This window comes from Chinchilla lanigera, unplaced genomic scaffold (genome assembly GCF_000276665.1).
Source record: "Chinchilla lanigera isolate Chin_1 unplaced genomic scaffold, ChiLan1.0 scaffold00100, whole genome shotgun sequence".
Classification (NCBI taxonomy): domain Eukaryota; kingdom Metazoa; phylum Chordata; class Mammalia; order Rodentia; family Chinchillidae; genus Chinchilla; species Chinchilla lanigera.
In genome coordinates, this window is record NW_004955501.1 from 4,967,903 (window position 1) to 4,983,601 (window position 15,699).

A 15,699-nucleotide genomic window follows, 5' to 3' on the forward strand; every position below is an offset into this window, starting at 1 on the left:
CTCAATTGCCAATCTCAGTAACCTTGTATTGAGAAAGAACAAAGGAAGCATCTGGGCAAATGGGAGGGTATCAACTGTTTTAGCAAGGACAGTACAACTCAGTTATAGGAATGAGGCTTGACTTAGTTAGCCATCGTGTTACCATTCCTTTGGGCATATCTCAGCAAAGTATTTGGTGTTGACTTCATGGCTTTCCACAAGGACACAGGTCCTGCAATCTTTTCCCTTCCACCAATGCTTTTGCTAGACTTCCTCCAGAACCAAACAGTCATACAGCTTGGTCAGGCCTGAGGCAATACATTGAAAGAGTAACTAAAGAATGTCCTTCTCCACACTGTGTTTTTTTTTTTTTCTTTTTGAGGCAGGGTCTTGCAAGATTGCCCAGGTTGGGCTTGCACTTGTGATCCTTTTGCTTCAGCCTCTTAGAGTTCATGTAGAATAACAGGTGTGTATCATCATGCCCAGCTTCTGTAAATATTTTACATTTCCAATTTGTAAGCATTTTAAAAGAAATGTAACAATAACGTCTTCATCTGGTGTCATGTAAGAATTCGTGTTTTCGGGTCTACACTCAGTTAATGGTAAGAAAATAGTTCTAACCGGGGATATAGCTCAGTGGCATAAGCACTTGCCTGGCAAGGCTGAGGTCATATGTTCAGTTCCCGGTACCAAAAAAAACAAAAAGAAAAAAAGAAAAAAGTTCTAGAAAGAAGGAAACATACATCTGTTTCTTTGAGTGTTACAGTATGGTTTGGTGTCTTCACTGCAGCGCTCACCGATAGCCCGTGTGCCACGCAGTGTGCGGTGTGTTTCAGATTACTCTGCTCAGAGCTGTGCAGTGGTGGCAAAGTCATGGTTATGAGATTAGCTGTGGACATAAAAGTGATTATAGATAAAATCATGCTGTGTCTGCATTTGGTCATTTATTTTTCATGCAATTTCACAGTGATTATTTGTTTCTAGGGAGCATTTAGCGGGTGGAAGGTTATTTTACACGTTGACCAGTCCCGAGAAGCAGGATTCAAGCGTCTTCTTCAGGCAGGAGGGGCAAAGGTTTGTACTGAATCCACGCACTCGGCTTTGTACTTGAATTACTATCTAACAGAGATCGCTGTGATCGGTTCTGTACCATTGAATTGCTTTGCGACATTTTTACATTTCTTGTTTTTTCCTTAGGTGCTACCTGGTCATTCTCTACCTTTAATTAAAGAGGCTACCCATCTCTTTTCTGATGTAAATAAACTGAAACCAGATGACTCAGGAGTTAATATGGCAGAAGCTGCTGCCCAGAATGTGTACTGCTTGAAAACAGAATACATTGCCGATTATCTTATGCAGGTTTGTGACATTCTGTGGTTGACGTCCTCATTACCAGAGATATGCTTACATATGTAGATGAGTAACTATACGTCAGAACCCTGTCTTGTTCATAGTGGAGCACTAGTCTCCTGCCAGTCTCTGTTCAACCTCTCTCAGTTCATTCCATTTTCGATAAAAGACATGGAAGCATTTAGCACAGAAGTTAGAATCTAAGTCTCTTTAAAAGCATTGAAATTTCCCTTTAAAATGTCAGGTATAAAACAGGTTCATAGCCAAGTGTGGTGGTGAACACCTGTAATCCTAGCACTTGAGAGGCTGAGGCAGGAGATCACAGTGAATTTGAGGCCAGCCTGGGCTACAAAGTGAGTTCAAGACCAGCCTGAACTACATAGTGAGATCCTGTCTTTAAGAAAAAACAAACAAAAAAAAACCAGATGTGATTCCAAGTATTCAAGGACCCTTTTTAAAAGTTCTTGACATTGGCGTTGGTCCTTGATAAATATCTATGTTAGACACAGTGGTACATAAAGCATTTGCTGTCTGGAGGATTTATACACTTACAGTTGGCCTCTGTTGTATGCTTTGAATGGGTAAAGAACAATGTTCCTGATACCAGAGTTCCTGAAAGAAAGGCCATCAGGAATCAGCAGGATATGACATATAGTAAAGAGTCTTACTAGGAAGAATTTAAAACATGGTGTAGTTAGTGTAGGAGAAAGGGGAAGCCAACACTTACCCTCCTGTCTGAGTTAGCTGCTTGTGGGGTTGCTTAGGGTTTAACAGAAAGAATTGCTAAGCCAGGGATATGGTGCACACCTGCAATCCTAGCAGTCAGGAGGCCAAGGTAGGGGGATCATGAGTTCAAGGCCAGCTTGGACTACACAGCAAGACCCTATCTCAAAAAAACCAACAAGAAATTCCTGAAACATAAATGTGAAACCTTTAGCATAAAGTGGATGTACTGATTAGGAGTTAGTCACCCAGTAATAACTACTTGAACACCTAAATAACTTTTTAAAAACAATAATCTCTTTGACACTTTCCTGTCAGCTTGAACCACTGCTGGTAAATGAATGACTGCCTCATCGGGTGGCTTGTACCACTCAGTGGAACTGTTCTCCGCTACTGATGGGACAGTCATGCATTTACCACTGCTGGCTCAGAGCCACCTGGAAGCAAGGCACAACCCTGTCATGAATGGGTTAAGCCACGTGTGGTGGCACACACGGGTAATCCCATGTAGCACCCTTGGGTGCTACATCCTCGGCCCTTTCTAATTTTGAGACAGAGTGTTGCTAAGTTTCCCTTCCTCTGGAGGCTGAGGCAGAATGATTGAGAGTTCAAGGCCAGCCTCGGCTACATAGTGAGACTTTGTCTCAAACAGTTTGAAACATGAGGTTATAAAAAGTTACCTAATGTGAGAAAGGACAGGGTTGAGAGGATATAGAAAATCCTTACCACATCTCATTCCTTCCAGGAATTCCTAATCATTCTAAGTAAGAACCAGTAGTATTTGCTGATCTTTATAAGGTGCTGAACTAAGTGCTAAGTGTTTGTACTTCCTTCTTGTTTCTTTTATTCATCCATTCATTTTATCTCATTTGCCATCTTTCTCCTATCAGTTCATCTTATTTTTTATACATTTCAAAGTTGTAGATACCAGTATATCTACCTCCTCAAGTACTGAGCATGTATATATATCTTCAAGTGGAGTCCACTATTTACTGTTCTTTTAATATAGTTAACGTACATGAAATTCATACATCTTCAGTGTACAGTTCAGTATTCTACAAATGCATACACTTGTGCATTGTGAAGCCTGTCAGTTTAAAGAGCACGGCCATTGTTTCAGGAGGTTTCCTGTGTCCCTCCTCAAATCCTTATCCCGGCCCCCCCCGGAGGTCACCTGTGTTCTGGTTCTCTCCCCGACTGTGTTGCCTGCTCTAGAGCCTCATGGGAATGGCGTCATACAGCATGTGCTCTTTTTATGTAAGGCTTTTATGTATTTTTTGCTCAGCATGGTAACTAGATCTATCCAGATTGCAGTGTGCATCAGTTTGTTCCTTTGTATTGCACATCAACATTCCTTTGTCTGAATATAGTGTAGTTTAGCCATTTTCCTATTGATGGTCCCCTGGACTGTTCGGGCTGTTTGCTGGAGCAGTGGCACCCACTTGCAGTCCCAGCTACTTAGGAGGCAGAGGCAGGAAGATTGAAGCCCTGAGGCGAACCAGGATAATTTAGCAAGACTTTGTCCCAAGAGGGGGGGCAGTGAGATGAGGCTCAGTGCCAGGGCACTTGATGAGCATATGTGAGACATGGTTTCAGTCCCCAGGGCTCCTTTTAAAAAGCAGCTATTCTGTGAGTATACTTTCTCATTTCTCCCAGGCAGATATCTAGGAGTAGAATGGACACTATGTACACATTAATTTTTTAAGAAATAGCCTGCTGTTCTCAGAGAGATTGTTTCCATTTATTACTTCATTAACAGTGTGTGTATATGATTTCCAGTTTTATATTCTAACCAACATTGGGTATTGACAGTCATTTGAATTTTAGCCATCTGGTAAGTTTATGGTGGAATTGTATCATGATTTTTTAATTTGTATTTCTTTGATGACTCAGAGAAACTTTTGTTTTCCTGGGGTGCCAGTGTGTTCTCTAATGTTCTTTTTCTAGAAATTCTCTCATTTTAGCTGCCAGCTATCACCCCATTCCTCCTCACCAACTCATCCTGGGGACTGGGCTCAGGGCCTTGTACACGTTAGGCAAGTGCTCTGCCACTGAGCCACATCTCACTGCCTCCCCTTGGGGGCTACATCCTCGGCCCTAATTTTGAGACACAGTGTTGCTAAGTTTCCCGGGCTGGACACAGACTTTGATCCCTGTCTCAGCCTTCCAAGTACTTGAGATTATAGAGTTTTGTTTCGTTTTGTTTTGTTTTGTTTTGTTGGTATCGGGAATCAAACTCAGGACCTCACACTTGCAAGGTAGGCACTGTGCCACTGAGCACTGAGCACATCCCAGCCCTATAGGGATGTATTTTTACACATGGTCCTTTTTATATAAATTTTAAAGTAGGTTTGTTTATAGCCATCAAATAAAGGAATTTTGGTGGGAATTGCATTAATCTTAAGATCAGCTCAATTTCCTATCTTTAGCGCATTGAGTCTTCCAAACAGGGAACATGGCATATCTGTTAATTTAAGTCTTTGGTTTTTCATGAGCATCTTGTAATTTTCAGCATGCAGCTACTGTGTAACCTTTATGTCTAAGTACTGCCGTTGTTTGCAGTGGCTCTGATCTGACCTTCTCCAGCAGTGGCAGCTTACGCGTCAGGTCCGTTTCCTTTGCCTTAGCTCACGTCAACTCTGCACGCACAGCTAGGGTCCACCGCGAAGGTGGGCGCCTCTGTACACTGGGTTTGGGGCTCCCCACTTGCTCTCTTTTCTGGGCTGTAGCTGCCATCCTGTCTGTTTCTTCAGGCCGTGGCTATTAGGATTTTAGCCAGTGCACACCACAAACTGGGGCCTCTCCTCAGACGAAAGCATAAAATGAACATGGAAATGTGCCCCGTGCTGTTCCACCAGATGTCAGTTTCCTCTCATGTTCCCCCTGCGTGGTCTGTTTATTCTCTGGTCTTACGTAAAGTTATTGCCTTCAGTATATTGTAGCAAGAATTTATAGTTGTTATCTCTGGGACAGTTGAATCAAAAGCCAGTTTCTTGTTATTTTGTGGTGATTCATTTCCAGGTTATCCAGTCTGCTGTATTTCCCAGAAGGTTAAACTTTATTACATGTGATAGTAAATAAAGGAGGAAACGTCTTTTCTTTAATATTAGAAACTGGTTGTGAAGGAGAAAAGGGTTTTGGAGTCAAGTGAAGAGTCTAAATTTTGACTTTACCACCTGCTGCTTTGTTTTCCTGAATGTAAGACCTAGCTGGAAAATAATAGGCTTCAAGAACCAGAGATCAAAAATGCCTGCCCAAGGCAGGGTATGGTGGCATACGCCTGTAATCCCAGCACTCGGGAGGCTGAGGCAAGAGGATTGCTATGAGTTCAAGGCCAGCCTGGGCTGCAAAGTGAGTTCAAAACCAGCCTGAACTACATAATGAAACCCTATCTCAATCAATCAAGCGATAAAAAATGCCTGCCCAAATTGGCTCATCTTAAATAGTAACCACCAAGCAAGAAATGGCAGTAAGACTAGGATAAGCTGATTTGGGCTGGCATTTTTGCTTTCTGGTCTTTAAGGCTGATTATTTTGCAGCTAGGTCTTACGTGTAAGGAATGGGGTAATTATGTGACATTGAGTATGTTATTTAACCTTTTTAAATTTTGTATGGACCGGGTGTGGTGGTACATGCCTGTAATCCCAGCACTTGGGAGGCTAAGGCAGGAGAATTTATTGCAAGTTTGAGGACAGCCTGGGCTACAAAGTGAGTTCAAGGCCAGCCTGAACTGCATAGCAAGACCCTGTCTCAAAAAGACAAAAAAATTTTGTATGTACTGTATTTGGGGATGTTATACTAGGCCTAATAACATACAGTTAAACAACAGTTACTGTATTTAATCCTTATTTTACCTGTGAAACCATTATTAAGGTCTGAGCTAGCTCCACTGTACCTGAGCTACACGCTATTTTTCTGATAAAGAGTGAGACTCTGTCTCACAGGGTCTCTTCACTAAATGTAATGTGCTAATTGGCAAATGAATGAATATGCATTGTTTTTCTTGTCAAAGGTGGAGTAAAGGAGCACACCTGTAATCCCAGCACTCTTGGGAGGTTGAGGCAGGAGGGTCACAAGTTTGATGCCCACCTGGGCAACTTACTGACTTACTGAGACTCTGCTTCAAAATAAAAAACAAGTAAATAAAAAAGGGCTGGGGATGTAACTCAATGCAAAGGCCCTGGGTTCAATTTTCAGTTCTGTGTCCCCCCACCTCCCCTAAAGGCATAGCAGGGTAAAGGAATCTATTACTTGACTATTTAAAAGTTTGAAATCTGAAAAGGAAATGTTTACTTTTCCTTTATAGGAATCTCCTCCTCCTGTAGAAAACTACTGTCTACCAGAAGCTGTTTCATTTCTTCAAAATAATAAGGAACCTGGGCCTGGCTTATCACAAAAGAGGAAAGCCCCTGCAGAGAAAAATAAAACCAAACGGTCTAGAGTGTACTAATCATAGAGCCATGCTTTGGTTGCCAAACGTGAAATGTTTAAGTTAATGGCCTCAGTCCTCCTGTGGTGGCTTTGTGTAATAAGGGCAAGTGCCTAAAGAATTGCTTCAGAAAGTAATGATGATGCCATTTGAAGTTTTTAACACCTGAAATGTAATCATTGCAATACTGTTCCTTAATTTAAAAGAACGTTACCTGTAGTAGCAACAAAGTACAACTCCTTAGCTAGCTTGTTTTTAAAACACACCGATGGGTACAAAGCACTGTTTACTTTTCTTGTTAGCAATTGCGGCTGTAGCTCAGTGGAAGTTGCATGATGATGAGTTTTGCTCCCGAATATCTCCGTTAATTCATAAAAGCAAAAGTTGTCAATTGGGAGTTTTCATGTTTCCCAGATTTTTATTTTTTCACCATTTTACCTCTTTAATAGGCACCTGAGCACCTATTAAAGAGGAACCCGGGGCTCTAACCCTATATACATGTGCTGTATATATGTATATGTATGTTTGTATAAACCTCCATGGTGTTTGCCAGCTTTGAGCACCAAAACTTGGAAAATGTGACAATAAAGAATAAAACAGTGACTCAGATTAGTGCTAAGTTGTGTTTTGTTAGATCTGCTGAAGTATTAAAGATGGGTAAGACTAAGCTTAAAGATTGAATTGCTGATTACATGTCTTATTTACATATAACATTTTATTAGGCTTCTTTAAACCTCTTCTGTTGGAGCCGCCGCATTGCATCAGCCCTTGTCATCCTAACCCTAAATACCAGTAGAGTGAGTCAGTGGTAGGGCAATGCTCCAGTGGGCCATACTACTGAAAGTCTCAAGTTCACCGTCACTGTACGATAGGGACCCCCATAGTTCTCTGGCAGTGGCTACTTCATCTTATTTGAAAGACAAACCAGTCTGTTAGGACATAATTTTAATGTAAACTGTTCATTTCTTAATTGTCTGAAAGGCAAACTCAGACTTGGTGAAGGGAGAAATCTCAAACCCACACTTGACACTCAGGGTTTGAGCAGTCCACAGTGAACAACAATGTGCTCAAACTGGCAGCCTTTGTCCAAAACCACATAGGCCTGGTTTTGTCAGAGCTATATCATGGTAGCTAAACCACTGTGTAGGTTTGCAGTAAGTTTCTCTGAATTTTACTTTATAGTAAGAGTTGCTATACCTTTTTCCCCCCATTACAGACAGGATTTCTCTGTAGTCTAGGCTGAGCTTTGAACCTGCAGTTGTCCTGCCTCAGCCGCCTTCTGACTCCCTCAGAACTACTTGATTAACACACTGTTGCTAAAATGTAATGATCTTGTTGTTGTTTTTTTTTTTAAATCCAAGATAATTTAATCTACTCTTCTGCCAAAATTCTAGACCATTACAGTTTGGGTCCCAGACACATGGCTGACAACATGAGGGCTCCAGATAGCAGTTTCTCCTCCTGACTCCGCCATCTGCTCACACCCTCCACAAGCCATTTCAGCTCTGGCTGTGGGTCCCTGCCTGTAAATGTCCTGATGCCACCAAGCATATTGTCTTATGTGAAGAGAAGGCCAAGCAGAGGTAGTTACCTCATTAAAAAAAAAAAAAAAAGTCCACCGAGCCTGTTGGTGCACCCATGTAATCCCAGCACTTGGAAGGCTGAGGCAGGACGGTCGCCACAAGTTCAAGGCCATTCTGGGCTACATGAGTTCAGGGCCAACTTGAACTTCATAGGGAGACCCTGTCTTAAAAAACAAAAACCAAGTCATGCATGGTGATGCACAGCTAATCCTAATAGTCAGAGGCTGAGGCTGGAGGATTGTGGGTTTCAGGCCAACCTAGGCTACATAGTAAAACCTGGTCTAAAAAAAACGGCTTCGATGATAATTTACAAGTTCCTTCTCAGAATTGCTGCAATATTTTAATCTCTGATACTTAAATTTCCACCTTACATTCTCCATGAACTTTTTTGTACATCAGTCTGATTTCAGAATCCTCGCTGACCTGCAAGGTGGTGCACAGGAGTCAGCAGCAAAGCATCGAGAACACGTGATCTCAGAGCTCAGAGGTAGGAACCCTCAGCATAGACACAGTACTCATTGATAATCAGATTTAGCAGTCAGATCATGGACTGAGTTGTACCCCACCAAAATTCTTAGGTTGAACCTAACTGGATTGTGACTGTATAGCTAGAGCCTTGAAGGAGGTAAATAAGGTTAAATGTGATCATCCAGTGGATGAGTGTCCTAAGAAGAGGAAGAGACACCAGAGTGCTGTTGCTGCACCCTTCTTCCCTGGTGTGTGCACAGAGGAAAGTCCTTGAGGGAGCAGCTGCCTACTTGCTAGGAAAAAAGGCCTCCACAGGTAGCAGTCCTGCTGGTTCCTTCATCTTAAGATTAGCAGTCGTTCTCAGGTGTGGTGGTGCACACCTGTAATCCCAGCACTTGGAGGCAGAGGCAGGAGGATCACCCTGAGTTAGACGCCAGCCTGGGCTACATAGTCAATTGAAGAACAGCCTGAACTGCACGGGGAAACACTGTTTCAAAAAAACAGAAGATTGTTAGAGCAGTGCCTGCAAGTTTTTCACAGGAAACAGTTTTCAACCTAGGACTAGGGTGTCTGGAGTGAACAGGGGCCCAAGTTTGAGTATGTGTATTTTAAAATGGTGCAGTGACCTCTCACTTCCTGCACGCTGCTCTTAACCCACGCCCACTTCACAGATAGAGCACATCTCTTGGCCACAGGTGCTGCATATGTAGGTTGCTACTTTGTATCACTGGTTGGTAAACTTTTTTCCCAGTGCTGGGTATCAAACCCAGGCCCTCATCTATGGAAGGAAAGTGTTCTACCACTGAGCTATAGTCTCAGTCCAGTAAAATTAAAGATACAAATAGCTAATGTGTTAAGGTCTATGGCCTAGGTCTTTGTCTCATTTTCCCCCAGTCCATCAAAAATTTAAAAACCATTCTTAGGCTGAGGCAGGAGGATCATCTTGAGTCCAAGGCCAACGTGGGCTACATAGTGAGTTCAGATGCAGCCTGCACTGCATAGTGAGACCCTGTGTCTAAACATAAGTAAATGTAATAGACGCTGATAAAAGGAGAGGAACGGTCCTCTTGATATGAACCACGCGTGAGGGAAAAGCTCTCTTTATGGACTAATTCCAGGTCATAAGTTACAGCAGCGCGTGATTTTACTACTACCACTGCTCCGAGATGTAGGTAGGGACCATCAGTAACAGCGTTCCTACAAGGCGGTGGATTTATAATGATGTTAATTAGTAAAAAGCAACTACTAAAACTACAAAAGTAGCAACTGCAGAAAGCAGCTCTCACCCTAACCCTGAGGGAGCATGGCAGGACCTGACCGTTAGGAGAGGCGCCTCCGCCTCCCCCAGACTGTAGGTAAAGAAACCTGCTGGAGGCTCGGGCTGGGGCGCACAGCCGGGAGGGCCCTACAGGAGGAGGAGGGCTGCCCGGTGCGGGCTGCGAGGTTGTCCACAGTCTCCTGTTCCTCTCTGGCCGACTAGTCTTTATGGTGCGCTCTCCTGGCGACGCTGTGTAGTGCTAAGGGAGGCCTCTGCTGCTGAGACCTCTCCTCACTGAAATCAGCCCGTCTCGATGGCACCGTGGCACCCGTCCACGAGGGAGGGCGACCATGGAGATTTCGAGGACGCTAACGTGCTTCTCATGTCTTCATTAAGAGCATCTTCTGGACCTTCTCAGGATGCAGTTTGGGGGAGCAGGAGACACAGGTTGATAAATCCACAACATGGCCGTGTAGAGAAGCCCAGTCTTCCCTCCATGGAAGCCCAGAATCTCTAGCTGTGCACCTGTATTTGTGAACTCAGCTCCTTCTAGCACGGTTGGCTGACACAATATGTGTTCACAGGAAAAGAAAAGCAATCAGCTGAGTCCAGAATGCAGGAATTTCTACAAGCCAAATGACCAGGTTTCCTCAGCTAACTCAGTGACAAGAAAAGTAAGGTGGGGAAGTTGGGGAGACTTACAAGGCGGCAGGCAAAGGGGCACCCAAGCCTGCTTTCTGTTCCAAGTAACTGCACCGGCCAACCGCAAAGCAGCACCAAGAGAAACGGGTGAAGTGCAGCACAGTTAGGGTATCTGATAGTGCAGAAATACCTCTTCGGTGTGGCCATGGCACGTGGGTTAAGAGCATCCATTGCGAAGCCAACTCTGGAAGGCTGGGCCAGCCTGGGCGTTCAGTGACTTGCAGAGACTGTTTCAAAAAATTTAAAGAGCTGGAGATGCAGCCCAGTGAGAAGGCCCTGGATTCAGTCCTCAGTACTTCCCCCACCCCAAGTATGTACCGGTAAAACAGGGATGAAATGGGTCTGAGGGTACTTTTAAAATAACCTGGGAAACGGCTGGTGTTCTCAGGCTGAGTTGTCACAAATGGACATTCGTTGAAATTGGGTTTGGGGAACAAGGGCATTTCTTACACTATTCTCTGTAATAATATGGTTGAAATTTTTATCATAAAACATTCTAGAAACTACAATTCCACCCCCAGCCATTTAAAACCAGGACAGCACAGCTTACCCTGATGTTAAGAACGTTCTGCCGCACCCAGAGGGAGGCTAAAGGCAGGATGTCATGCCCACCCCAGTCGTATGAAGGGCAGGTAAAGTGCACCTCCGAGTCAGTGTCAAAGGATACCTGTTTCCCGTTTTCCTTCTCTTGCCTGAAGTGCAGGGAAGAGGGGAAGCAGACCCTCCTGGTTAGGGACCCAGAGCTCCTGCGCTACTAGCTGTGACTTCTGGCTACTTGAACTTCCAGAACCTATTTTTCCTGTGCTTAAAGGGCTGTCAGGAATAAACCAGGAAACATTTGCTACTTGTTTACCTGATTAGAGCAACGCCTGGCTCAGGGTTAAAGACTACAGAATTTTTTAAAATTCCAATGACTGATGTTAACACTTGCCAGGCTGGAGCTAAGGCTTAAAAAAAATGTCAGGGGAGAATGCAGGGAACTGTATAATGCACATTTGCCATTACCATGATGCTATTGAGCTTGGGAGTCGCTAATTAAAGGCATATATTTGGTGCTCACCTGTAACCGTAGCTACTTAGGAAGCTGAGGCAGGTGGATCTCAAGTTTGAGGCCAGCCATGTCAACTTACTGAAATTGTCTCAAACATTTTTTAAAGGGCTAGGGATATTGTATCATAGAGTGCTTGTCTAGTATGCCTGAGGCCCTGGGTTCGATCCCCAGTACTCAATACAGCACAAATCTGTACCCTGAAACCAGATAAATGCCAAAGCACGCCATAATAGCCCTACCAAGTTAAAACCAAAGACTAGCCTAAGAAATTGTTCCACACCCATACCCAATTAAAAGGAAGGCTGCTGATGTGCAACCCAGGTGAACTTCAGAAGGCAGCCCCGGTGGGTCAAATAACCTGCAGAGCTGGTGCCAGCCCTGCAGGGGACTGTCACGCTAGTAGTAGAGTCTCAGGTTCGGCAGGGGTCCCACTGATCTCTGGTAAAGTGAATTGGTTCATGTCACAGAACTGTAAAGAAACCCTTAAAATTCAGGTGTAACTGGGAAAAATAATGGAAGGGTACATTAAAACTAGCCAGTAGTCGTGTAAAACAGACTGACCTTTACAGTAAGCAAACTCTGGGTGGTCAGAGATTTACTGTGAAGGCACAAGCCAAACAGAATGCAAGTACTGTGTTACAGAAGGAAATGAGCAGCTACAGAAATCATATTGAGAACAAGTTATCTAAGAAATTAAGATAAACTATTGAAAATGGTCCTTATACTGATAATTAGTGAACCACAAATATATCTCAAAAGGACTTCCTATTGCAGTTACAGGTACCTCCCCGCTTGAGTATCTATTTAGGCTCATGTAACAGTATTCGAAAACGCACTTAGAATCTGGGGTGCTGGCATGTGCCTGTGATCCCAGCACCGTAGGAGGCTGATGTGGGAGGACTGCAAGTTTCAGCCTAGACTATTTAGCAAAACCATCTCAAAATAAAAAAAGGACTGGAGATGTAGCTCAGTGGGAAGGACTGTGGTTCAGATCCCAGCAACACAGAAGAATGCTCATTAGAAATAGAGTCATCCTTTCTGGGCTGAAGATGCAATTTAAGGGACTTCCTACCTACTCAAATTAGCTCTGTGATGTTTTCCAACACTCTACAAAGGGGATAATTTATCTGTTTTGACATAACCTACTGGCTCCCGAATTTTGCTGCATACTAGGATTAACTGCAGAATTACAAACAAAAAGCTACAACCTTATGCACAGACTGCACCCCATATGGGTTAAATAAGAATGTCTGGAGGTGGGAGTCAGGCATAAATTTTTAAAGATCCCCGTTATTGCAAAATGCAGCAGATTGAGAACCATGGCCATAATCTTAACAGTTGTCCCACTCTTATAGGAAAAAAACTGCTTAATTAGGATAAATATGCTGTCTGAACTGGGCAGAGTCTCTGTTCTTGGTAGTACTTTTCAGTTTCTGCACGCTAACATTGAAAACAATGCTTTATTTTGTACATCTTGCTTCCCTACAAAAAAAGATAAAAAATACACTGTGGTTGAGGAACAGCTCAGTATAGAGCAGTAGTAGCAAACCTATGCCGCATATGCTGCAGCAGACTGTTTGATTGAAAGCTTCAAAAGGTTCAGTCACTGGTGTAGAGCTTTGCCTAACACACAGAAAGAAAACGGTGTGGCACACACCAGCAGTTGGGTGGCAGAGGCCCCCAACTGTGAGCATGCGGGCAGACTGGACTACATAGCAGTTCCCTGTCTCAAAACACAAAGGGAAGGAAGAAAAGGGGCAGAAGAGAGGAAAGAGGAAAGAGGGAAGGAAGGGAAGCAAAGGAAAGGAAGGCAAGTAGTTTTTTCAGAAAAGGTGGCAAATAGATGGTACAGAAAATTATTCTGGGCTCCCTTTGGCAGCACATATACCAAAATTGGAACGACAGAGATTAGGATGGCCCCTGCACAGGAAAATTACACCATCATTTTTGTTACAAGGTAAGATACAGTAAAAATATGCTAAGACTTAAAATTCAGGGCTTGAGTTAAAAAAAACTCAGGCTTTAAAGAAAACAAAGCTTGCCACAGAAGACTGTGTTTTCTAAAATATAAATGCAAAATGCAGATCATACCAACTACCTGCAGTCAATTTTTTCAATCATTCCGTTAAGTCCGCTTCTTTCTAAAACAGCTTCTTTGGGGCTGGTGATTTAGCTCAGCGGCACAGCGCCTGCCTGGCAAGCGCGAGGTCGTGAGTTCGACTCCCAGTACGGGGAAAAAAACAAAACAAAAAACCCCAAAACAATAAAAAAAAACCCAGCTTCTCTCAGACACAGTCGTCAGCCTGGTGGAATGCTGGTGGTCTCACACACTCTTTTCTGTAATATTTGTTTATGGTACCAGGAATCAAACTCAGGACCTTGCGCTTGCCAGGCAGGCGCTTATGCCACCGAGCCATGTCCCCGGCCCTTTTCTGTAATATTTAGAGACAAAGGATCTTATCTTCACAGAAGTTGCTTGCTGCATGTTTTGACTGACTCTCCACAATGCTAAATTAAAGACTGAAGACTGCTTCAAAATGGCTAAATCCATGGCTGAGGATTTAGCTCAGTGGCACAGCGCCTGCCTGGCAAGCGTGAGGTCGCGAGTTCGATTCCCGGGACCGGGAAAAAATAAATAAATAAATGGTAAAATCCTACTGCGATCACTAATCTTGATTAGACTGAGAAATACCTAGGGCATTGTTAAAACAGTCTCCTGTCTCTGTGGTATTTCCAGAAAGGTCTGGATCAGGACTCTGACTTCCTCAGTGGACTAATCTACTGAAATCTGATGGCGTTATCTGGAGGTGAGGGAAATGGTGGGGCCTGGTTGGAGGGATTAGATCCTGGGGCAGAACTGGGGAACTATGTATGCTGGAACTTTTGGAAATTCACCCTGCTTCCTGGCTGCCATGAGAGGAACAGCTTTCCACCACCCCACCCACCATGGTTTCTCTGGAGTCAGCCCATCCTGGAATGAAACTCGTGAGTAAAAATCAACCTTTCCCCCGTAAACTGTTTATACCCAGTGCTCTGTCAGAAGGTAAAGCTAACATACCTATCCAACAGTGTCCCATCGTTACTAAGAGTTCCAGTTCTTGCTTGGCACACAACTTCTAAAGGCACAAACATGTATACTAATAATCACTTTCATGCCTCTTACCTAATTCTTTGTATCATATTAAGTAAGCTCAAGCCAATTATTTAAGGGATCTTTCACAATATACACTTCTTCTATCAAGCCCAGGAAAATCAGCTTGTACCGTCAGCCTTCCCTAGGCCTTACTTATACCTGGCTGTAGTGACTGAAGAGCTGGAGCTATTCCCAAACTGCAGCGTCAGGACATCAAGGGTGCCTGCCCACGACTCTCCTTCAGACCTCTGCATACTCCTGTTAATTCGCTTCCACTCCCCAAATACAAACGCTGCTCACTTCTTCACTCCTTTGTCAACCACCCTTATCCTGCCAACCTCGGCCCCTTACCCCACATGCCCAACTTGCGCACACCTATGTTCCCATCCCCAATTCACACTGTAAGAAAAAAATGTTTAGTGTGCCAGAGTTAAGGGAGTCTATTTAAAAAATGGTGCTGAGCAGCTGGCTATCCATTTGCCAAAGGACGGACTTGGATCATTAGCACTCACACTCACACCATTAAAAATTCACTCAGGGTAGATCCAAAACCTAAGTGAAAGCTAAAACAAGGAATTAAAAAATTGGGCGCTATCAAAATGCAACTGTTTCAAAAACATATTAAAGATGGAGATGTAAGTGAGGGTCTGTAACCTCAGTGCTCTGGGAGGCTGAGGCAGGACAATTGCAAATTTAAGCCCAGCCTGGGCAACTTGGCAACATAGCAAGATCCTGTCAAAAATGTTTTTAAAAATCTGGGAACACAACTCAAGGCCCTAGGTTCAATCCCCAGTACTGCAAATTAAACAAAACACCCTTCATCAATATAAAGTAATAGGGGTTTGGGGGATTTAGTTCAGTGGTGCAGCACCTGCCTAGTTTGATTCCCGGTACCTGCCCCATCCAAGGAATAAAGCATTAACATGCTACAACATACATAAGCCTCAAAACATGCCAAGTGCAAGGCACATTACCTATTCTATAACCTTTTGTTTTTTTTGACAGGGTCTCATCATGTAGTTC

At 43.6% G+C, this 15,699-nt stretch overlaps 1 protein-coding gene across 7 annotated transcripts in view; it reads left to right on the plus strand.

Annotated features, from left to right (window-relative positions):
- The window catches only part of Topbp1 (topoisomerase (DNA) II binding protein 1), a 67,309-nt gene extending 60,216 nt beyond the window's left edge, over nt 1–7,093 (plus strand). For 6 of the 7 annotated variants that reach the window (XM_013505749.1, XM_013505751.1, XM_013505750.1 and 3 more), the window contains exons 26-28: nt 964–1,053; nt 1,177–1,338; nt 6,359–7,093. In XM_013505749.1, coding sequence (XP_013361203.1) covers nt 964–1,053; nt 1,177–1,338; nt 6,359–6,502 — 396 coding nt within the window. In that variant the 3' untranslated portion in view covers nt 6,503–7,093. Of the gene's footprint in view, nt 1–963; nt 1,054–1,176; nt 1,339–6,358 lie in introns of those variants that run through there. The other variant, XR_264253.2, reaches the window with a different exon arrangement.
- The last annotated feature ends 8,606 nt before the right edge of the window (nt 7,094–15,699 follow it).